We start from the raw sequence: 25,622 nt of genomic DNA, 5'->3' as shown, positions 1-25,622 counted from the left end.
GGGATAGGATGGGGTGGAATGGAGCGTGGGCAAGTGAAAATCCTTAGGGTGGGCAAGTAACACCTACCTCAGCAGTAAAGGGACAGTAGAAGCATTTTTGAAAACAGGGAAGAATCCCTTCACCATGCCGCCACCTGGTGTTTCTGCTGATGGTAATATACATACTCAGTATACTGCAGAGAACTATCTGCCCAAAAAATCAAAATAATACACACCAAAGTAAAGCATATTAAACAGGACAGTGTGTTCTAGAAATATATACAGGTACTTTTATACTTGTTAGTCAGTCAGGCCTAGCTCCCTAGTCCAGTGCATATTGATCCTACACATCTGTTCAACGCAAACAGAATACCTGGTCTCTTTCACACACCTAGAACACAGACCCTTACCAAGGGTCCCTTTTATTATGCCGCACTACTGATTCCTGCCGCAGAAAATGCGAATGCAGCCCATTCAATTCAAATGGGCTTCATCGCATTTGCCATGCAGGAATCACTAGCGTGGTTTAGTAAGAGGTACCCCAAGTACTGAATAAGTAACCACAAACTACTTCAGGAAACAGGCAAAAGCTTGGCTCTTCAACCAGACCTTTAACAGAAGAAGTAAATGACACCAGCTGAACATATTGTAGCAGGACATGTTTATTCACTCCTACCCGATAATGTTCAAGTACCTTTCTGACCTTATTTGCAACTCTCTTCAACTAGTCCCTTATTTTCTTACTCCTGTTACTCTAGCTTATCTGTCTATATGTTCCATCTTTGCTTACACCCTATGCTATCTTTTAAAATGTTTTATTGTGTATTGTGTTGGCATTATAATGTAGCGTACTATGCCATACTTTGTATTGTTGTTTGAATATTTTTACTGCTGTAATTGTCTATTGCTTATGTTTAACTTAATTTTGCTGTACACTGCCTTGAGTGAATTCCTTCAAAAAAGTTTTAAATAAATCCTAATAAATGCGTAGAGAAAAATGCAGATACTTACATTCCTCTCATATCTTAAAGGTTCAAGGTGGACTACAGCAATATAACTAGGCATAACCTTGGATGTGCAGTCAATTTGATTTTAGTACTTTATATTTATCTTCAACCCATATTCTTGAAAATACACTACTATGGGTTTAAGAACATCTGAAATTAAACTGAAACTCCAAGAAGACAGACCCTGCATACAATGCAACACTAGAGAAAGAGAAAACAGTGACACATGGTCCTCTGTATTGTGCAAAATATAAAGACAGCATGTGTAAACTTCAAAGACTAACATATTCCAATTACATTACAAATAAAAATAAAACAAAAATGTAAAATAAGGTGATATATAATACATTTTTCAAATAGCTTTCAGAGGCCAAACCCTCTTTCCTCAGATGACAAATTGTTGTTATCACCTTTTTTTATTAGATTGGAATAACATGGCTACTACACTACTTATACACTTCTTTTTTTTTATATACCTTTGTTGTCTGGCCATTTAATTTTTCTAATCGTGTCGGTCCCAATCTCTGCTTTTCTCTTTCAACTCTCATGCCAGGATTTCATGTCATTTGTCATTTTGCTTTCTCCTCCTGTCTTCATGTCCTCTACTACATCCATCTGTAACATTGATCCTTTCCTCTGAGCATTCTGCTATTTATTTGTTTCCCTCTGTTCATTCTTACTAGTCTTCAACTTCCCTCTTTTTATTGTGTCTACGTACAGCTTTCTGTCTCTCTTTCCTCACCCCAGTCCTCCATTCTCCAGTTTTTCACTAACTGTCCCATCATCCAGCATGCCCTTCCTCTGCTCCCTCCATCCTGTGTCTCCCTCTACAGCTTTCTATCTCTTTTCCGTCACCTCAGTTCTCCTATTCCCCAGTTTTTTACTAACTGTCCCCTGACCCCTTCCATCCAGCGTCTCCCTCTTGCTCTCTTCATCCAGCGTCTCCCTCTTGCTCTCTCTCCATCCAGCGTCTCCCTCTTCAGCTTTCTGTCTTTTCCCTCACCCCAGTCCTCCTGCCTCCTAGTCCTCAGTTTTTCACTAATTCCATCCAGCATGTCCTTCTCTCTGCTTTCTCCATCCAGTGGCTCCCTCTTGCTCTCTCCCCCTTCCATCCAGTGTCCTCCTCTTGCTCTCTTCCCCTTCCATCCAGCTTCTCCCTCTTGCATCCAGCATGTCCCCTTGCTCTCCCCTTATACCAGGTACCTATGCTGACCTCTGTAAATATCAAGGTGGCTTGCCTAGAAATCTGCCTTTTGTGTGAGTTAAGGAGGCAGGAGATAACTGTCCAGATTGAACATCAAACAGTACAAACCTCTGTTGGACCTTTAGTACTCCTCTTTTCATCTCAGAATATGTACCTGAACTTTGGGGAGATTGGCAGCAATATCAAGAACTTGATGGAGGATTTTCAGAGGAAGAAACCGAAGGAGCAGCAAAAGCTGGAGTCCATTGCAGACATGAAGGTAGATGTCTACTGGAGCCATTACTGGTCTGCAAGCAATGTACACTATTTTTTTCTTTTGGTCTTATTGGCTTTGGCCACTAGGTGGCAGCATCAGTGCCTCATTCTTCTACTTGCTGGGGGGGCGGGGGGGGGGGGGCAGTCCAGTAAGCTGTGCTGTTAGTGCAGTGGTTTATGCTCAGTTTTCCTATACTAATCCTACTTCTGATACCGGAAGAAAATTTTTAGTACAGAAAAATCAGTGTAAAACCGCTGCATTAAAGGGTAGCAAAGTGGGAATGCCAAGCACATGCAAATTGTTGTTTAATAAATTGCTTCCAATACTAAAAAAAATAAAGAAAAAGTGCTTGAATCTTAAGCAGCACTGGAGCAGAGGGGGATCTATGGTGGTTGCATTTCATCTCAGATAAAAGCCCCTGGATGTTTCAGCTCCGACCACACAAATGGTCCTGGTACACACCCCTCCCCCCTGACCCCACAATTGACTTGGGTGGCCCAAATGGACCTGCTTCATGTACTCCTGTCCCCTCTCGCTCTTGTGTACCTCTGTGTTGGTGGACACGTGGAATAGCTGCCTGGTGGAAGTGGTGGAGACAAGCACTGTGTCTGAATTTAAGAAAGCATGGTACAGGCCTTTGTGGGATCTGTAAAGGAGAAGGGGAGATGGTGCATGCTGAGGATGGGCAGACTGGATGGGCCATTTGGCCCTTATCTGCCTTCATGTTTCTAAGTGGACAGCTCTCTTGCCTCCTACCTTGAAAAATGGTTGTGCCTTCCACAACGTGGTGCTTTGGGATGCTCCTTATAATGTCTGTTTGCCTAATAAGGCAATTATTGTCCCAATGTCATTTAATAGAGGGCAAAGGACTAAAGTGATGTTTCCATTCTGTTGCAGGCTTTTGTTGAAAACTACCCACAGTTTAAGAAGATGTCTGGGACAGTCTCAAAGCATGTGACTGTGGTTGGGGAGCTCTCCCGACTGGTTAGTGAGCGCCATTTGATGGAGGTGTCTGAGGTGGAGCAGGAACTGGCCTGCCAGAATGACCATTCCACTGCTTACCAGGTACTAGCATCTTGCAGTCAAAGGTCAACTGGCTGAACAAAAACAATTGAAAGCCACATGTCTTCAAGGTACACAACCAGGCAAAGAGACAAGACTCTAAGATTTTATGCCTAACTATAGCAAATTACGCAATTATCAAGAACAGTAAAATGAACAGGACTAGATTAAAAGCAGTAATGATATTTCTGTATCACCACTAGTGGATCTGGTCCAAGTGATATAGGGAGAGATGAATAGTGGAAATAGGACCGGAGTTCTCCAGGCTTACTATAAAGTGACCTATTGCCCTGTGCTTTAATTGCCAAGCTACACTGTCCATCAGATAAAATGGGGTTTTTTTTCTTCCAAATATCCACTCCTAGGAACACAACTGAAAGTGCATTGCCTCTTTCTTCCCTGCAGTACTGAGTGGTAGCGCCTGTGGCATATGCCCTTGTAAAGTTGCAAAGGATTGCAGAACAGCCACATTGGGACTGTAAGGTGCAGCTACTGTTGAACCATTCCTGCACCACTTGGGCAAGTACTACAAGGACAGAGTAGGAGATGTCACTACATATCTCTCCCCCCCCCCCCCCCCCCCCTTCTCTCTCTCTCTCTGCTTCCTATCCCTCCCCTGCTCCTGTGCCAAGGAGCCTAAGAGCCAACTTTTTAAAAATGATTGGGGATGCTAAAAGTAATGCAGATTACCCCTTTCTGGGTACAGTGAAGGAGTCTGTGTACCCATTTCACCCACAGAGCTGGCACCTATGCCAATGGTGCCTATGAGATAAGTCTAACCTTAATTGACTAATTTCATGACTGCTGTGACGGCTAACTCTTGACTGACTAGGTAATCCTACTACATTTCTGGTTGACTCCTTGAGTCTTCTACAGCTGCTCTGGTCCCATTATAGTCTCCTGGATTATGTGATCTGACCCTGGCTTTGATAGTACATTGATACAATGAAAGCTGCAGACACTTTGAGGGACTTTGGGGTAATACAAAGAGTAGTTTCATAGTAGTTGCATTTAGTCTTTGCCATGCAAATGCCTAATAAACTGTTCATATTATATCTAAATAATCCTATATAATAAAACTCACCCTCAACGTTCTGAGGACACTGACTTCAGTGTCACTTCCTGCGGGCACTTCCTTCGGGTTTGAAGGGTTTGTGGTGGTGAAGCCACCAAAATCACTGTCTGGGCCCCGCCCTCGCGTCAAACGTGATGAAATTGAGGGCGGAGCAATGGCGTCAGTGGATGAAGGTGGCGTGCGTTGACGAGGTGCAGAGCAATGGCGGTCAGTGGCTTCACAACGCCGAAGGGGTGGATAGGGAGGGGGAGGTTCGGGAGGAAAACCTTGCTAGTGCCCGTTTCATTTCCTCCAGAAACGGGCATGTTTTACTAGTATGTGACAACAAGTGAAATAAGCTTATTAAGAAGAGATTGACTTTCTAAATACTATACCCTACTTTCCTGGTGTTCCACAGTTTGCCAGATGCTTGAGTGAGTTGGGCATTATGGGCAAAATACTCAAATAGTTTGAGGGGTTTTTGAAAAACAAAAGAGCTTATATAAAGTGCAGAAGAATGGGAGTGTTTCAACATCTTGGCAGCTAGGCTGTGGTGACCCTCAGGGGTCACCGCTCCCCACCTTCTGCTAAATGTTTATATGAGACCATTAGGTGGTCTGCTAACTTCTTTAGGTTTACTAATTACATCATATGCTGCTGACATATTGCTTCTTTGTCCAGCATTGGTCACTTTTTTGAAAATACTAGAAATATGCTGATCAAAAATATTTCTCTGGTAGAGTCGAGCTTATAAAAGTTTTCTTAAACTTAATAAACAGAAGACTAAGGTGGTCTGGTTGGGGGATTTTATTCCTTACCCCATAAATCTCTGAAGCTTGTTAGTGGGGAGGTCTTAGAAAAACAAATCTTAAGGGTATAATACTAGATTCAAAACTAATCTTGGAAGATCAGGATTTATTTATTTATACATTCTTGTATCCCACCGTTATCCAAAACAAATTTTGGTTCAAAGGGACTTACAATTTATAGTACAATTAACATTAATGTTTTACAGTTGTGGCTTAAGAGGTCATTTGTGGTTTATGTGTTTAGCAATAGCCTTTTTTAAAAAGGTATGTTTTCAGTATTTTTCTGAACTGAAGATATTTAGAGATGCTTTTTATGGTTTCTGGTATTGAGTTCCACCATTTGGATCCCCGTATTTGAATTCTGCTGTGTAGATCTGTTTCTGCAGTTGGGTAGGTGAAAAAGTAGGTAGTTTCTGGGCTTGCAGTTCTTGGTGATAGATTTATCATGTCTTGCATATATGCAGGTGCCATTCCAAATAGTATCTTGAAAATGAGGGTGCTAGCTTTAAAGATGAATCTTGCTTTGATTGGCAGCTGGTAGTGGGGTAGCTTTCTTATTTCAACTTTTTGAAAACCAGTTTCGCTGCTGTGTTTTAGACGGTTTGTAATGATTTTAGTATATTTTCCTTACACCCTACCTACGCCACATTACAGTAGTCCAATTGTGATAATATTGTCGATTGTACTATTATCCAGAATGATTCTCTGGAAAAATATTCTCTTATTCTTCTTAGTTTCCATAGTGTTCTGAAGCATTTAGATATTACTGCTGATATTTGATTGTTCATTGATATATGTTTGTCAAGAATAATTCCCAGTATTTTCAGTTGTGTTTAAGTTTGGTAAGTTTAATTGTTGATTGTGAAATTTTGGTGAGTTGTGGGGTTGTGCGGGCTGGATAGAACCAGGAATTTGGTTTTTTTTTCCTCTGTTTAGTTTGAGTTTGAAAGTTGATGCCCAATTTTCCAGGCCTGTTTTGACTTTGTCCAGTATTTCTGTGATGCTGTTATTAAATGGTATGTAGATGATGACATCATCTGCTTATATGAATGGGTTGAAACCCATTGCCTCCAACATTTTGCCAAGTGGTGCCATCATTACTCGGAACAGTATTGGTGATATTGGAGATCCCTGTGGTACTCCACATTCAGGGGTCCAAGAAGCTGATATCTGGTTTGACATCTTTACAGAGTAGGATCTGGTTCTTAGGAATCCATTGAACTGTGCTGCAACTGCACCACATATTCCCATGTTGTCAAGTAGGGTCATTAGTGTGTCACAGACTCAGGGAAAAACGTGATATCTTGGGCTGCTGCCAACAAATGGCAGCAGCAGGCAAACCTTCCAAATCACAGCCGTGAGTTTTTTTTAAGAAAAAATAAATTTGAGAGAGTACTTCCTCTGTTCAAAGAGCTTCACTGGCTCCTAGTTTCCTCTCATGTATGTTTTAAAATTGCATGTTTTGTTGCTGGTCAAAATATGGTTGGAATAACAAATTCTCCCTTACTAAGATCTAGCAAGACTTCTCAAATAGCTCAAGCTTTTACTATGTTGTTTCCAAGTTGTAGAAGGGTTAAGCTAAAAAAAAAAAAACAAACTTGGATTCTTCTTTTAAATACTTAGCTGTTAAAGGTTTGGAATGGGTTGCTAAACTTTGTAAGGTTGATTTTGTCTTATCTCACTTATTTAGGAAGCATCTGAAAACGCACGTGTTTTGTGCTGATTAATTTAGGTCTGATTTCTATTTGCTATGTTTTTAGTTTCTCTTTTATATAATGTAATTCCACCTGACTAGGGTGCCTCTTTTCTCTGACTGTAATTATTATTATTTGTTGCATTTGTATCCCACTTTTTCCCACCTCTTTGCAGGCTCAAAGTGGCTTACAATACATCATGAGTAGTGGAAGAATGTTAGTAAATAAACATTTAGTATTGCAGAAAGATCTTGGTCAGCAATGAATCCAGAATTTCAGAATGTGTCAACCACAGTATAGTATAGCATAGCATATAATCCCAGTTTGTGTAGCTCCCACTTCATCTCTGAAGGCAGCTATGTGGATTGCAATCCTGGGATTTGCAAGTTGGGCTTTTTCAATTTATTTATGGCCTATTGGAGCACCTCTAGGCCAGATGTTCTCAATACAGTCCTTGGGACACACCCAACGAGTCAGGTTTTCAGGATACCCACAATGAATGAATATGCATGAGATAGATTTGTATATAGTGGAGGTAGTGCATTCAAATGTATCTCATGCATATTCATTGTGGATATCCTGAAAATCTGACTGGCTGGGTGTATCTCGAGAACTGGGTTGAGAACCTTTACTCTAGGCTAAACATATTGCCCTCAATTGCTCCAGTGGAGCATATGAAGGTACATGGGAAAAACATTCCCATTAGGCTTGTTACAGATGTAATCTCAGCAGAACTGACACCTTGAGACAGATACTGAGGCACAGTCAGGGTTGTGGCCCCATCCCCTCATTATAGCCCCTATGGCAGGGGTAGGCATCTCCGGTCCTCGACAGCCGCAGGCAGGTCAGGTTTTCAGGATATCCACAATGAATATGCATGAACTTGATTTGCATACACTGCCTCCATGGTATGCAAATCTATCTCCTGTATATTCATTGTGGATATCCTGAAAGCCTGACCTGCCTGCAGCTCTCGAGGACCAGAGTTGCCTACCCCTGCCCTATGGTAATAATAGAAGGAAAAGGGTGAGAATGGCCAAATATAATGAAGAATACCCACAGGATAAGGGAGATTGTTTGCCTGCTGATGTCAGAGGTCTTCAGGTCCATCCTGACTTCATGTCTTTTGGCCATCTGTGAGATGCAGCATTGTATGTCATATTCTCATCATGAATGGAAGGATTTAAGAAGTTGGCACCAGGAAAGACAATAGCTCTCCTGTGTAACGGCTGCTTGCATATGTAAGCACATCATTACACATTAGACTATGGGATCAGGGCAGGAGAAAGCGGGACCCTTATTCTATAGACATAAATTCTTCTAACGTCATGACCCTATTCAGTAAAAAAAAAATCTATTTTTTTCCAGTGGTACTGTTTATGCTCCTTCACATTCCAGGAAGTACAAATATGACTACATTAAAATCAAAAGCCCTCCAATGTTCAAATTCTCTGCGATAAATAGCTGGGAAAACTAGTCTTGTCTATTAAAGACAGAATGTAGCAGTTTGTGCTGATAAGTACAACATGTCTAGAGACATTGTACAGTAAACAGATCTCAGTAAATACTTTATTATTTTCATGAACATTTTTCTGCAGAAACCTTGGCTGTAGGTTTGATGACTTAATCCTAGAAAGGTCTGTTAAAAAGGGTGCTGTTCTATCACTTCAGCCCTGTTCATAATTATACATACCTCAGGGTTCTGCCTTTCACATACCAGGGAGTAATTGAGGCAAGCACCTTCCTACTGTTATGCAAAGAGCAAAACCTCTGAACTGAAACTGACCTGAAACTAAGAGTCTGATGCAAAATTCATCAGAAACCCTGAAGCATGATCAGAGTGAGAAGGAAACCTCACTGTGAAGGTGCTTCAAAATCGGAACTTCCGACCTGAGTACTTTGGGTGCACATGAGACACCCCCCTACTAACTACCTGAAGGAGCTCTGGTGTCCCCCCCCCCCCCCCCCCCCCCCCCCCCCCCCCATCTCTAGCCAAAACCAGTAATAGGAGCCCTGGGTGAGAAGGGAGGGAAACACAAAGCTGCAAGAGGCAGACTAAAGGGAGGACACTGATACTGAATGACTCTTATCCCTCCCACCCTCCCCCGCTCATTAACCCATCATTGAAACCTATGCCAGCATCAACCTCAAGAGTCATAAAGCCAAACTGAAACAACTCTCATGAGCAGAACACCGACTCACACCAAGAACAAAATCACTCCCACACATCCAGACACAGCCCCATTGCTAGCCCACAGTGAACAGAAACAAAAATGGATACCCTCAAACTACTCCTAATAATCCACTCATTATCATTGATCCACCTTACAATAACCACCCCAACATCATACATATACTACACAATCATCAAAGATTGATCAGACACACCAAACAACCTAAACGAAGGAAGAACACCAATATATGGACAAATAACACAGAATGCAAAGAAGGGCCCAAACAAACTCATCCCAGCAAAGAAATGACAACTAATAAAAGTCCACACAACACCAAACACAGTAGACCCATACCAAACAATACAAGTGAGCTACATCAATGCCAGATCAGCAGTAAACAAAACAACAATTCTAACAGACTGGATCACGGCAGAAAACCTTGACCTACTCTTCATCAACGAAACCTGGATCCATGACCAGAAAGACCCCATAATCCTTGACCTATGTCCCCCAGGATACAAAATCACATACTGGACCAGAAAGGGAAAAAGAGGTGGAGGCATAGCACTAATCTACCGATCTCACTTTACCACGGAAACCACTGCCGAATCCATGACACCCCAACTTGAAATCGCCTCAATCAGAATCCACAACAAAATCCTATGCGATAACTTGAACTGTGTCCTGTTTTACAGACCCCCAGGTAATTGGAACAAAGGCCAGACTAACCTCATGGACTTCATCTCAAACACAAGTGTAACCAACTCTAATATACTAGTACTAGGAGACATCAACCTTCAACTAGAAGACCCAAACTCAAGCAGTGCTCGAGAATGTAAGGAGTTCCTCCACCTATGGGATCTCAAATAACCACGAATGCAAACAACCCACATTAAAGGGCACACACTTGACCTCATCTCACACAAACTTTCAACAGACCAGAACCTAATAATAACAGATATTACATGGACAGAAACCCCTTGGACTGATCATTACAAACTAAACTTACCCCTACACTGGCGGAAGAAGGGAGCACACCAAATCCAAGAACATACTGAACAAGAGGTCATGTAGACACGAAAACATTCTGGCAACTGATATACAACAATGAATGGACAGTACAAACAGAATCCATATACTACCTCTCAGAATGGGATAAAAGATGCAAACACATATTAGATTAAATAGCACCATTACGAACAAGAACCACAGACAAGCATAGCTCGATACCATGGTACAACGATAAACTGAAAAAGCTAAACACACAAGCCAGGAAAAAGGTGAACACACACTCAACACATGGAAACAATCACAAAGAAAATACAAATACGCAATAAGACAGACCAAAAGATCATACCATAAAACTAAAATAGGGACAGATTACAAAGACACGAAGAAATTATATCAACTCATGAACAAACTCCTAGATACCAACCCGATCACCGCATCGAATACAGACATCCCATCTGCAGACAAACTCGCTAAGTACTTCAACAAAAAAATAGTAAACCTACGTAACACACTACCTCAAGACAACATTGACATTGAAAACTTCTTTTATGAGCTGGACCCAACCATAGGAGAGTACCCGGCTGACCACACTTGGCTGAACTTCGCCCTCCTTACCGTTGACACTGTAGCAAGGGCGCTCAGTAGATTCGCCAACACTCATTGCAAACTAGATACCTGCCCCAACTACCTGCTGAAATCCGCCCCTGACCGCTTTATAGCAGATCTCACATCCCACCTAAACTACATGCTCCAGTATGGTCTCTTCCCGAAGGAACATGGCAATATTCTACTCACCCCGATACCAAAAGACACCATGAAAAAAGCAAATGAAATCACCAACTACCGACCGGCAGCATCCATCCCGTTGTCAATCAAAATGATGGAAAGCATGGTGGCCAAACAACTTACAGACTATATAAACAAATTCTCAATACTACATGAATCACAGTCAGGCTTTTGCCCCTTACACAGCACAGAAACAGTACTCCTCACTCTCCTAGCTAAATTCAAGCAACAAATAGCAGTAGGTAACAACATCCTCCTCCTCCAATTCGACATGTCTAGTGCATTTGACATGGTAAACCATAACATATTAATGAGATTACTCGACAAGTTCGGGATTTGCGGCAACATACTCAGCTGGATCAAGGGTTTCCTAACCACATGAACATATCAAGTAAAGTCAAAATCAAGCATATCACCATGGAAAGCAGACTGAGGAGTACCACAAGGATCCACCGCTATCGCCGATCTTCTTCAACCTAATGATGACCCCACTAGCTAAGACCTTATCCAACCAAGGACTTAACCCTTTCATCTATGCAGACGATGTTACTATCTACATTCCTTACATACAGTGGTGGAAATAAGTATTTGATCCCTTGCTGATTTTGTAAGTTTGCCCACTGACAAAGACATGAGCAGCCCATAATTGAAGGGTAGGTTATTGGTAACAGTGAGAGATAGCACATCACAAATTAAATCCGGAAAATCACATTGTGGAAAGTATATGAATTTATTTGCATTCTGCAGAGGGAAATAAGTATTTGATCCCCCACCAACCAGTAAGAGATCTGGCCCCTACAGACCAGGTAGATGCTCCAAATCAACTCGTTACCTGCATGACAGACAGCTGTCGGCAATGGTCACCTGTATGAAAGACACCTGTCCACAGACTCAGTGAATCAGTCAGACTCTAACCTCTACAAAATGGCCAAGAGCAAGGAGCTGTCTAAGGATGTCAGGGACAAGATCATACACCTGCACAAGGCTGGAATGGGCTACAAAACCATCAGTAAGACGCTGGGCGAGAAGGAGACAACTGTTGGTGCCATAGTAAGAAAATGGAAGAAGTACAAAATGACTGTCAATCGACAAAGATCTGGGGCTCCACGCAAAATCTCACCTCGTGGGGTATCCTTGATCATGAGGAAGGTTAGAAATCAGCCTACAACTACAAGGGGGGAACTTGTCAATGATCTCAAGGCAGCTGGGACCACTGTCACCACGAAAACCATTGGTAACACATTACGACATAACGGATTGCAATCCTGCAGTGCCCGCAAGGTCCCCCTGCTCCGGAAGGCACATGTGATGGCCCGTCTGAAGTTTGCCAGTGAACACCTGGATGATGCCGAGAGTGATTGGGAGAAGGTGCTGTGGTCAGATGAGACAAAAATTGAGCTCTTTGGCATGAACTCAACTCGCCGTGTTTGGAGGAAGAGAAATGCTGCCTATGACCCAAAGAACACCGTCCCCACTGTCAAGCATGGAGGTGGAAATGTTATGTTTTGGGGGTGTTTCTCTGCTAAGGGCACAGGACTACTTCACCGCATCAATGGGAGAATGGATGGGGCCATGTACCGTACAATTCTGAGTGACAACCTCCTTCCCTCCGCCAGGGCCTTAAAAATGGGTCGTGGCTGGGTCTTCCAGCACGACAATGACCCAAAACATACAGCCACGGCAACAAAGGAGTGGCTCAGGAAGAAGCACATTAGGGTCATGGAGTGGCCTAGCCAGTCACCAGACCTTAATCCCATTGAAAACTTATGGAGGGAGCTGAAGCTGCGAGTTGCCAAGCGACAGCCCAGAACTCTTAATGATTTAGAGATGATCTGCAAAGAGGAGTGGACCAAAATTCCTCCTGACATGTGTGCAAACCTCATCATCAACTACAGAAGACGTCTGACCGCTGTGCTTGCCAACAAGGGTTTTGCCACCAAGTATTAGGTCTTGTTTGCCAGAGGGATTAAATACTTATTTCCCTCTGCAGAATGCAAATAAATTCATATACTTTCCACAATGCGATTTTCCGGATTTAATTTGTGATGTGCTATCTCTCACTGTTACCAATAACCTACCCTTCAATTATGGGCTGCTCATGTCTTTGTCAGTGGGCAAACTTACAAAATCAGCAAGGGATCAAATACTTATTTCCACCACTGTATCCACCTGAAATCACCAATGAAATCAAGATCAGCTTAAACATCATGGACTCTTGGGCAAATGCATTTCAACTAAAACTCAACGAAGAAAAAACACACTGTCTCATCCTCTCATCCCAATATAGCACGGACCCTCACAGTCTCTGACAACCTGAAAATCCTCGGTGTCACAATGGACCACTACTTAACACTAGAGAGCCAAGTAAAATCCACAACAAAGAAAATATTCTTCTCAATGTGGAAACTCAAACACGTGAAACAATTCTTTCCGAGGGAAATATTTCGCAACCTAATACAATCGATGGTTCTAAGCCATGCAGACTACTGCAATGGAATTTACGTGGGATGCAATGAACAAATCTTAAGGAAACTTCAGACAGCTCAAAACAAGGCAGCAAGACTCATCTTCGGAAAAACGCAATTTGAAAGCGCAATACCCCTTCGTGAAAAACTACACTGGTTCCCAATCAAAGAACGCATCGCCTTCAAAATCTGCACCATGGTTCACAAAATCATCTACGGCGAAGCACCAGGATACATGACAGACTTGATCGACCTACCAACCAGAAACACATCCGCATCACCACGAAATTACCTAAATCTGCACTACCCAAGCTGCAAAGGACTAAAATACAAATCAACTTACGCATCCAGTTTTTCCTACATCAGCACACAACCGTGGAACGCACTACCAAAAGCCTTAAAAACTACGTACGATCACCTACACTTCAGGAAAAAACTAAAAACTCACCTGTTTAAAAAGGCATACCCTCCCGACCCAACATAAATGCCTAAACTCTGCGACACTACAATACTACAGTTTCAATACTACAGTTTGTAATGGTCATCAAACAACTCTTCCGTTCTTGTTTTCCTTTATGTGGTCCTACCACATGAACCTTATCCTACCACAACATAACCTTATATTTGTTCACGCCGGAATCTACAAACACCTCTCCAGCACTATGTAAGCCACATTGAGCCTGCAAATAGGTGGGAAAATGTGGGGTACAAATGTAACAAATAAATAGATAAATTTTACCTTTCTTACCACCCTTACCGGTGCTTTGTAACAACTAGCTTAATGGCGGAACCCAGGATAAAATGTCTCCTTTTTGTCTCTTCTGTTTCTAGAATGTGAAACGGCTAGTGCAGAACCCAAAGGTGTCTGAACTGGATGCAGTGCGACTGGTGTTGCTGTATGCCCTACACTATGAGCGCCATAGCAGTAACAACCTACCAGGACTCTTAATGGACCTCAGGAACCGAGGGATCTCTGAGAAATACCGCAAGGTGATTACAGCTGTGTAATGCCCACACCCTTCTGAGTTGGGGATTGTGGGGGAAGAGTGGAGGCCTCATTTGGAAGAATCACTGCTAGCATAATATACCATGTAATGGGGTGAGGTCATTACCAGCCCGAACCCATCAGATCCAGTATTGTGTATCTTGTCTAAATTCTGCCATTCTTGCCTTAAAGGTAAATAATGTATATTATGAGTGCATTTTTCAAATGACATTTACCCACGTAAAGAGGCTCTTTGAAAATTCCCCACCCTATATACGTTTACTTTTACCTGCATTGAGTGGGAGGCATTCATGACAGCAGGGCTAAGACAGGGAATTTTACAGTGAAGGGAAAGGTGCAAATCTGTAGGGATTTTGTTTTGAAAATTGCCCCCTCTAGGTAGTTTCTTTCTCAAATACATGACAGGCTTCCTTTGAGTCAGCCATAAAGTTAATAGCTTTGACTCAGTTTTTGTTTCTGGCATAGCTGGTGTCGGCAGTTGTAGAATATGGTGGCAAACGTGTTCGAGGGAGTGACCTCTTCAGCCCTAAAGATGCTGTAGCCATCACCAAGCAGTTCTTCAAAGGACTGAAGGTATACATCTGTTTTTGAAAAATACTGTGCTGCTTATTAACCATATTCTCTTTCTGTGTCTGTGTACTAAAGACCTCCTACTTTGCACTTCCTGGGGAGGAGAGAGACAGTTGAATCCTTACTATCCTACAATACACATATCAGCAGAATAAATTTCTCTTGTAGTCCGGTTCTGAGAATGTTTGTGGTGTTATCAGGTCAATGCCTCAAGCTTTTGATTTCCACCTGTTTTTCTTTTTCTGTTTTCCTTAGGGTGCTCCCTCTTTGGCTGGCCTGTCCATACCCCTAGGCTATTTAAAAACACACCCACACACACTTTGGATTCCTCTCTTTCTTCCTAGGGCTACCCTGCCCTCTTAAGCAATGTTCAAATAGTTAAGTATATTAAGGCTTCCTGAAACTCATTCCCTAAAATTGGTCCTTAGAAAACTGCTTTACTGACCCTGCAGTCTCCTATTTCTCATTGTTACTTCAAGCTCCACAGAAACCAGGGCAGGAATCTTGGTATTGTGCCTCTTCATTCCCAGATACTTGAGGATATTTCTCATTTTACTGTATATCTTACCCCAGTGTTCAGTCTAGTCACTACAGCATGGTTGGGGGCAATATACCAGAACCTGTAATCATGAACTTTGAACCTGACCAGTAGGTGGCACTTTTAAGTGATGACCACAGTCTTCTCCGCCACCAAGGGGTGTGAATTTTGCATCCATAGCATCCACCGCAAACTTGAGGATCAAAAGACTTCACTTGGGATTCAGTCAGGGGACCTTGTGCATGGAAGTGCACAGAATTTGCCACTTCCGTTACGTGAACTGTGCTAATAAGTCATTGTTATAGTGCTAAGTGTTTAGGTACAAGATGTCCCTGCACAAAACAGCTTATAATCCTAATGAGTACCTGAGGCAATCGGAGATAGTGACTTGCCCAAGATTACAAAGAGTGTTGATAGCACAAGTAGGATTCAAACCCTGGCTTCTCAGCCCATTGCTCTAAGTAATAGGCCACTTCTGTGCTAGGTTCTGCACCCCCCTCTCTGTCTCTACTAACTGTGTCTGGCATATTTCAGGGAGTTGAGAATGTATACACACAGCACCAGCCACTCCTGCAGGAGACTTTAGACCAGCTCATCAAAGGCAAGCTGAAGGAGAATCTGTACCCCTACCTGGGACCCAGCACACTACGGGATCGGTACGAACAAATGGTTCCTTGTTCTGTCTCCCCTCTCTTTTTTGCATTTCTCACTGTGTCTGTAAAGTGCATCTATGTTAACACAGACATCTAAGCAGTGTGCAGAGGGGGAGAAGAAAATGTAGAGGAGGAGATGGGGTGTGGTGGGAGCAATAAAACCACTTTTCTAATCATTTACAGATAAATGATGCATTAGTTCTCCTTTTAAAATGTTTAAACCAGAGAGGGGATATGCTCACATCTGGGGAAAAATTCCCTTAATAGCAGATTCTGACTTCACTCAGAAAGAGCAAACACTGAGGTATTCCCCTAACATGGCTTCAGTAGCAAACATTCCTGAAACTTGACAGCAAGGCAAATATTTAAGGTTTCCTGTAAGAAAACCCAGCCTTTGATTTGGTGTCATTTGAATTCAGCTCACACCTGCAGCTTTATAGGTGTCTGACACAAGGCCAAATCTTCATCTAATGATCTCATCCACAATACTTGCCTGACAGTAACTAAGAATTCATCCTTCCCTGAGATTTATTTCAACACTGTGGCTAGTGTTGGATTCAAATGCCGACCACAATGTTTAATCTATACCTGGATATCAGTACTGAATATACAGTTAAAGAGCAGCCACCAGAAGTTATCAAGGTACTGCTGACATTCAGTGTCAGTACTTGGAAAAGTTGGAACGACTGTGTTGCTGTTCTAACATTACCTAGATAGTTATCCGAGTACTGATGCTCAAGATGAGCTGTACCCTGGTAATGTCCAGTTCATCCTTGGCTTCCCCCTGTACTACCCGGATAGTATCAAGGCAGTCGGATGATTTTTAGTGTTGCATTATCTAGATAATGCTGCTGAAAAATTGGGTATAGCCCCAGTGAAAGGCACTTATCCAGTTAAGTGCCGCTGAATTTTCTTTTTTTTACACTACAGGAGTAAGTGCTAAATTAAAGTCTTCAAAAATAGTCACACTGATCAGAAACAGAGGCATACTGGCCATTCAGATAGGTTAGTTTCCATGAGGATACTTCTGTCAATAGAGAAGTTAGTTTCCATGAGGATACTTCTGTCAATAGAGAAAAACAGTTTATTTTTGTAATGTTTCTTTTCATTTTTTTGGTTCATATTCCATCCAAAGTGCAGCATAAATCCAAAGGCAGCTCCTAGTGTGTGTAAGAGCCAAGGAAGAGTGGAAAGTAGCAAGCATTGATATATATATATTTTTCTTCTTGGGATAGTTCTGCTGTATTTACTGATTCCTTATTCCTTCGCTAGCCAGTGTGGCTACTAAACACCATGAGAGGACTGTGCTCTCAGTGTTTTTCTTCTGAAAATAGATGGTGATTGGATATACATGAGCAGAGTATGTGTTCCCTCACCTCCAATAGTCCTTACAAACATGCATATGCTTAAAATTGCAGATAGCGCGGAAGGTAAAATTAGTCCTTACCTGATCATTTTCTTTCCATTAGTCCCAACAGATCAATCCAGAGACTTGTAGGTTATGTCCCTCTGCCAGCAGGTGGAGATAGAGAGCACTTCAGAGGTTTACTATATGTGGTCATGTGCCACCACCTTAACCTCAGAATTGTCGATGATAAAGCAGTGGAAAAAGAAAGAGGAACTCCAACAGTAGGCTGTCTGCTGCCTGCATAAAGCCCATGTAGACTCCTCAACTGCTCCTGCAGGAGGGTAATAACAGAAGGTTTCCTTTTTGGGGTTTTGTTTTTTGGGGGGTTTTTAAAATTTTTGTTTGATTTTAGCTATATATAAAAAAAAAAAAAAACGAAGAAACCTGATGAAACTGAAGCAGCTAGAAGAAAACACTCAACCAAGAATAACAAAGGACAAGCCTCTGGATTGATCTGTTGGGACTAATGGAAAGAAAATTAGTCCCAATAGCGTCCCACAGATTAATACAGAGACTTGTAGGATGTACCAAAGCAGTCCTGGGGGGGCGGGGCACTACATCCTCAGCAGGCCAGAGCAATGCTTCACACACTGCCACGTCAAGCCTGGAATGCCTAGCGCTTCCAAGTCAAGCAGAAAGGGAAGGACCAAGCAGAAGACCAAGTGGGCGATCTGCAAAAGACATCCAAGGCAGGACAGAGGACCAAGTGGCTGAACTGCAAAAGGCAGCCACGGAAGCTAGCCAGGGCTCAGAGAAGGAAGTCACCTGCGCTCTGAAAGACAGCGCTGCCACCCACAACAGTGGAGACTGTCGCATAGAGAGGCCAGCCAAAGAAATTGCCTCCCTCAGTCAACGGCCACTGCAGCTCTCAAAACTAGATCCCCTTTCTTGCAACCAGCAAGAGGACAGCATGAGACTGTGCCAGGAGTCATTTCAGCTCAACGGGTGAAGAATCTGATGATCCCATGCATCATGGATGTTTTGTAAGGAGGAGTCGCCTTCCTGTATACCTAAGTCTCTCCGGGTTCCGGATATGTCTTCTTTTTTAGGGAAAGGAAATGGGACTTGATATACCGCCTTTCTGTGGGTTCAAGCAAAGTGCTTTACCTACTATATACAGGTACTTATTTTATACCTGGGGCAATGGAGGATTAAGTAACTTGCCCAGAGTCACAAGGAGCTGCAGTGAGAATCGAACCCAGTTCCCCCTTGATCAAAGAATGCTGCACTAACCATTAGGCTACTCCTTCTTCTGATCCTGGCACAGCCACCTCTGTCAATCTTAAAATGGTGAGCACTAGAAGAGCACTTCAGTCTTTTCCAGTGCATGATGCTATGCAGGAAATCATTTCTGCTCAGTGGGTCACATTGCCCCCGCTACACCTGCATCTAATAACCTAAAAATGGTGAGCCAGCATGGCTTTGGAAGCTGCATTACCTTCCTGAGGTCCCAAGCAAAGCATGAAGCAAAGATCTGACCAATGGAACTCGGTCACTACCAAATAATATAGGAGTACATGGCGAACATAAAAGAAGCGGGAAGAGACAATGAAAGGCAAAAACCACCTTATGAAGAAATGACAGGACTGTGCGCCATTAAGGAGAACTCAAAAGGATCTCGATGAAGTCAGGAGTTTTGAAACCCTGCTAGGACTGAACCTGGATCGCTGAAGAGAAGTGGCCTAGTGGTTAGGGTGGTGGACTTTGGTCCTGGGGAACTGAGGAACAGAGTTTGATTCCCACTTCAGGCACAGGCAGCTCCTTGTGACTCTGGGCAAGTCACTTAACCCTCCATTGCTCCATGTAAGCCGCATTGAGCCTGCCATGAGTGGGAAAGCGCAGGGTACAAATGTAACCAAAAAAAAAAAAAAAAAACTAGGCTGCCCTGGATGATTGTACCTGGTGTCTTTAAAAAGAGGGTGAGCCTGACTCGACCGGAAAGAAGGTGTAGACATGTCCTCAGGAAGATGCTGAGTCTGTCACTCAGATATTTCATTGACTTCTCTTGAGTCCTCAAACAGCTTGCCTTTAAAAGGGAGCTTATCCAGCCACTATCTGAAGCTGCAGCTGCCGCCCAGTGGTGCAACCACATCAAATGACAGGCTGTGACTGCCAAAGACATCTGCTTAGTCAACGTCCAAAGCAAATCATACAAGAAATCTGCTAAATAAGCCAGCCTGGACTCCACATCTGGTAATTGAGGTCTACTGTCCATCTTCTGGAAGGGATCCAAAATCTGTTACAGCCAGATAAGGCCCATCCTAGCAGCCTATGAGCTGCAGATAGCCGCCTCCAGAGAGAGAGAGAGAACTTATGAATTGTCAGAGGAAGGATGTGTTGAATTCATCCATTGAGGCTAAGTTGGCTTGAAGAGAACAAGAGAGATGGAGACCAAAGCTGAGAAGGAACCCCTAAAGTGGTCTGATGCAGAATCCGGCCCATGGGAAAATGTCCAAGGAGACCATTGCACCCAAAATTTGAACCTATTCCCAAACCCTCAACCTGGTAGTGAAAATAGAATCTGACTTGGGTTGGCATCTGTTGCTGAGGAGCAAAAGGAAAAAAAGACTTCCCAAGCCTATGTGGAATATCACTCCCAGATACGCCAAGATTTGTGTTGGAAACAACTGACTCTTGGTGAAATTGATTACTAATCCTAAGGACTGAAGAAGAGTAGCTATCTTGGATGAAAGTAGCAGAGTCTCTTGATAAGAGTTGCAAATCAGCCAATCATGGAGGTATGGATGAATCTGCAATCCATCATCGCGAAGGAAAGCTACCACTACCACCATGGCCTTGACAAAATGTTCTTGGTGATGTGGGAAGGCTGAAAGAAATGATCATAAATTGATAATGTTCTTCTGTGGGAAGGTGCACTGGGACTACAAAAGTACGTTTCCTTGAGAGCCAGGGAGGAAAGAAACTCTCCCCGCTAGACTGAAACTATTACACACAGGAAAGGGTCTGTGAGTCCCTCAGGCCTCTTCATCAGAAAGGCTGTACTCTGCAAAGGTACCAAATCTGGAGCAAAAGGGGGGAGGGTGGAATCTACTCCTGCTCCCCCAGCCACAGTTTCAGATTGGCCAGCACTCAAAACCACCAACATCACAGTCAAACCAGGCTCTTCACGGAGCTCCAGCACCCTAGCCTTGCCACGTGGCGCAGTAGAAAAGATGGCGCCTGCAGGCACGCACACCAAAGAAGACACTGTACCTGCCAGAATGGTCTGGAAGAATGCTACACTCCCCGGTTTCAGGCTGACCAGCGGAATCCAGTGGCTCAGCAGTCGGCAGGCCTGTGGGAACTGTGGGCCCGATGCCTCTCCCCAGTTCCCACACTGGGAGCTGTGCTGACGAGACCCTGCCACAGCAACACCATCATAAAAATACTCACCCCCTTTGGAAATCTGCTACCGGAGGCAAGTTTGATCCCCTTACTATAAACCAGCATGAGCTCACTGCGCTATTGTGAACAAGTTGTGAGATGCTTTTTTTTTTTTTTTTTTTTTTTAAGAGGCATATAAGACTGCATATAGTAAACCTCTGAAGTTCTCTCTATCTTCACCTGCTGGCAGAGGGACATAACCCACAAGTCTCTGGATTGATCTGTGGGACGCTACGGAATATAAATTTTATAAATAAATACTAGAGGCTAACTGAATTTTGGCTTCGGTGCTGAAACTGGCCCAAAATCCGGATTCAGCAATGCTTCAGTTTTGGATGAAAAATGTAAGTGCATTTTCAACTGAAATCAAAACTCCCTGCTCCCACACCTATGACCACTCTATACCGTTTCCCTCCCTGGTCCTACATTCAGAGCCCCAGTAGTCCAGTGGCCTGTTTGGGGCAGGAGCTATCCCAGTCGCTCCTGCCCCCGTAAGCTTCACAGTCCAAACTACTGCTGCTGGCATCCTGCGACAGCCAGTTTGAGATTTGTATCAGCATGGGCAGGATCAATCCCCAGATGCCCCTGCCCATGGAAGTTCCAGACTCAAACTCACGAAGTTGCTGATCTCAAACTTGCAAGGAGCAACTCGGGATCACTCCACTGGATCAACAGGGCTTCGAAGGTAGGCCCGAGTAGGATGGTGGATGGGATAGAAGGGGGATGATTTCGGCTGTAGATTCAGTTTCAGTTGTCCTCTAATGCACACATTTCTGATGCATCAGTACAGAGGTAACATTTCTGTCTTTCACTACAACCCAGTTTTCTGCTGTCTAACCTCTGACTCTTTTCCTCCACTCAATGTCAGTTAGAGATCCAGTGCCTGTGGTGATCGAGTGCTCCTCCTATCAAGTACAGTGTCAGATATCTAGTTCTGGGAGTCCTTACAGCTCAATAAAACTATTTTCCACTTCTCACTACAGGCCTCAGGATATTATCGTGTTCATTATTGGTGGAGCAACCTATGAGGAAGCACTGACTGTGTATAACCTGAATCGCACTACACCAGGCGTCCGAATTGTTCTTGGAGGAACCACAATCCATAACACAAAGAGGTACGCACTGCCAATTGGATGCCACTTGAATCTAGCTCTGAAACTGGAAGAATTTAATCTTATAAGACTGTGAGTGTATTATGTCCAGATGTTGGGAAGGTAATTTTACAAGTATATCTGGGTGCCTAGTTTAAGGCAGCAAAAATGCCCTTATTTCCAACCTATTTTATAAACAAAAATAGGCACCTGCTTTTCTTTATAAAATACTAGTGTAAGTGGCTAAAAACACATTTTCCACCTTAAATGAAATCACGTACACCAGCCTTATAGCTGCCCAAACTCCACCTATGTGCACGCCCACAGGGAATATACACCTTGCAAATAGCATGTGTACTTTTACACTGGTTGGTACTTTATAAGAGGTCATTGCTACTTATGCATGTTTATGATTAAAATACTGAATAACTCTTGACGCACTGCACTCTACAGCTACGTAGGTCAAGTGCATGCAGTGTGGTAAACCAGTGATTTACAACCTTTATCATCTCGCAGCACACTTACAAGGTGCAAAAATTATTGAGGCACACCACTGGAATCTAATCCATACCCACCCGTCCCCGCTAAGATCCATTCCATCCCCACCCATCCCGCAAGTAATTCCTCCATTCCGACCCATAGCTGTAACATTCTGTGAAGCAGTTATTTAATTTTATTATAGTACTGAAATATATTAGAGCACCAATAAGCCTGCTTACTGGGAACCTGGAACAAGATGGACTGTTACAGATTCCTACACAGACACCACATGCTAGCAGAATCCACATCAGCTGCAGAACATGACTCTTACCTGATACAAAATAGGGAACTGCAAAAAAACATGCAAACAAAAACTGAAAGCCGAGATACTAGACTCTGCATGTCATGCATCGCCAGAGAACTAGAAAGAAATGCATGTCCTTCTACAATGCAAAATAAAGCTGACTGATATACATTTTCAACACTGACATAATTCAATCACTAAATTAAAATTAGTTTATTATTCCAATCATCTTGTTCCCAATCTTTGGTTCTGCCCCCTAGTCCTAGTATTTTTGGAAAGAGTAAACAAGCGATTCATGTCTACCCGTTCTACTACACATTATTTTATAGACCCCTATCATATCTTCTCTCAACTGTCTTTTCTCCAAACTGAAGAGCCCTAGCTGCTTTAGCCTTTCCTCATAGGGAAGTCGTCCCAATCCCTTTATCATTTTCGTCACCCTTCTCTGTACCTTTTCTAATTCCACTATATCTTGTTTGAGATGTGGTGACCAGAATTGAACACAGTATTCAAGGTGCAGTCTCACCATGGAACGATGCAAATACATTATAATGTCCTCATTTTTGTTTTCCATTCCTTTCCTAATACCAAAATTCTGTTTGCTTTCTTAGCTGTCACCATACACTAAGCAGAGGGTTTCAACGTATCATCAACGACGACACCTAGATCCCTTTCCTAGTTGGTGACTCCTAACGTGGAACCTTGGCTTGCGTAGCTATAATTTGGGTTCCTCTTTCCCACATGCATCACTTTGCACTTGCTCACATTAAACGTCATCTGCCATTTAGACTCCCAGTGTCGTAAGGTCCTCTTGTAATTTTTCACAATCCTCTTGCGATTTAACAACTTTGAATAACTTTGTGCCGTCTGCAAATATAATTACCTCGCTATGTTCCTCCCATCTCTAGATTATTTATAAATATCAGACCCCTGGGGAACCCTCTATTTGCCTTTCTCCATTGAGAATACTGCCCGTTTAACCCTACTCTCTGTTTTCTATCTTTTGACTAGTTTTTAATCCACAATAGGACACTACCTCCTATTCCATGACTCTCCAATTTCCTCTGGAGTCTTTCATAAGATACTTTGTCAAACGCCTTTTGAAAATCCAGATACACACTATCCACCACCTTTATCCACATGTTAGGCAGATGAGAGGAGCAGCTTTGTAGGAACGTTGAACTGGCATCCTGATGTGAATAGGGATCTTTTATAAAAGATGCCCTGGTAACAGGTGTAAATTGAGTAGAGAGGCATAGCAGAGGGTGTAACCTCAAATTTTCTTTGATACACCTGCTATATACAGAGGGTTACACAGTGCAGCGAAGGCAGTTGAGTGTGTGGTCTTTAGTTGGTAACTAAATCAATACTACTAAGTGTGGTAGAAATCCATATTAAACAATACAGTACCAAGGACACCATTCCTGCAATAATTTCAGCACTGGTTCTAGCCACTGTTTTCCTTATACGAATTGGAACTATTGCACTAATTTTCCTTTCACTTATTTTTTTAAGCTTTCTAGAAGAAGTTTCAGCTGCTGGACTGTACAACCGGAGTACTGAGCATGCTCAGATCACTGCCAGGCCATCCTCAAGGCGATGAGTGCATTGTGATGTCACTTCCTGTTGGTATAGACTTTCAGATCCTGAGCCTGGAGCACAACTAGCCATTATGTAATATAAATTTCCCACAATGCACTGTGTGGTCCACATCTCTTTCTCTGTTTGGTAGAAGAGACCCTAATAGTCAAAGCTAGTTATCTGGTGTCAATGACTTTCAGCAGCAGTATCTGCATAATGCTCCTGAAAAACATATCTGACTGTCTCAGCACTAACTGAGTAGCACCAGAGTGGTCCAGTGGCTGAAATAAGGTGGCTCTTAGAAGTTATCCAGCTACTGCCAGTATTCAGCACCGGTACCCAGATAACTATCTGAGCAAGTTAGACCAGCTGTTTGGCTTCTAGTGCCAAGCTTCCAGCAGCCAGATACTCAATGCCAGTATCCAGGTATGGCCTAGCATTGAAGATCTGGGAATAAATTTAAATGCCACAGTACCACAGTGCTTAACTATCAGGGAGGGGGAAGTTACTAGCTCTTTGTAGCTTCCACTTTTTAAATAAAACTCGTGGACAGTGTTAAGTCTCTGTAATTGCCCTGTTTTTCTTTATATCCTGCTGGTTTATTGTAACAATGCAACTAATATAATTAAAACATAGTACGTTTACTGAGTCCTAAATTATTGTATTCATTTGTGAAAGGGTTGTGCCTCCAACGGTAAGGTACAAAAAAAATGCCAAAAAACTAAAGACCCAAAATTAGAAAGCAGAAAATGAAAACTGGGAGGAAAAAGATCCAGTTTACAAGATTATGGACTGAGAATGGAAGCACAAGCCATGCCAAAAAATGTGGCGCTGGCAGGAGGGTGGGGGGGGGGGGGGGGGACGCAATGCAAGTCAACACAACAATTGCTAGGTCTCCACAAAAACTTCAGTAGACAAGAGTATGGCCTTAAGAGAAGACAAATCAGTGCTCAGGATAACATCATTGTTACAAACAAGTCCTGTGACTAGAATTCCCTTCTGCAGGAAGTTGTAGTGCTAGTAAATATGTTTATGGTAAGGATGCCTGTCAATAAAGAATGAGTGGTAGTGGGCATTACCATAACATAAAACAAACAAGCAGTGAA

At 42.8% G+C, this 25,622-nt stretch overlaps 1 protein-coding gene across 3 annotated transcripts in view; it reads left to right on the top strand.

Annotated features, from left to right (window-relative positions):
* VPS45 (vacuolar protein sorting 45 homolog) overlaps positions 1 to 25,170 on the top strand; it is an 86,986-nt gene extending 61,816 nt beyond the window's left edge. For 2 of the 3 annotated variants that reach the window (XM_030186965.1, XM_030186964.1), the window contains exons 9-15: positions 2,336 to 2,449; positions 3,344 to 3,511; positions 14,333 to 14,491; positions 14,973 to 15,080; positions 16,150 to 16,271; positions 22,044 to 22,175; positions 24,451 to 25,170. In XM_030186965.1, coding sequence (XP_030042825.1) covers positions 2,336 to 2,449; positions 3,344 to 3,511; positions 14,333 to 14,491; positions 14,973 to 15,080; positions 16,150 to 16,271; positions 22,044 to 22,175; positions 24,451 to 24,538 — 891 coding nt within the window. In that variant the 3' untranslated portion in view covers positions 24,539 to 25,170. The remainder of the gene's footprint in view (positions 1 to 2,335; positions 2,450 to 3,343; positions 3,512 to 14,332; positions 14,492 to 14,972; positions 15,081 to 16,149; positions 16,272 to 22,043; positions 22,176 to 24,450) is intronic. The other variant, XM_030186966.1, reaches the window with a different exon arrangement.
* The last annotated feature ends 452 nt before the right edge of the window (positions 25,171 to 25,622 follow it).

This window comes from Microcaecilia unicolor, chromosome 14 (assembly GCF_901765095.1).
Source record: "Microcaecilia unicolor chromosome 14, aMicUni1.1, whole genome shotgun sequence".
Taxonomy (NCBI): Eukaryota; Metazoa; Chordata; class Amphibia; order Gymnophiona; family Siphonopidae; genus Microcaecilia; species Microcaecilia unicolor.
The sequence above is the reverse complement of the archived record's forward strand: the minus strand, read 5'-3'. Positions and strand labels throughout refer to the sequence as shown.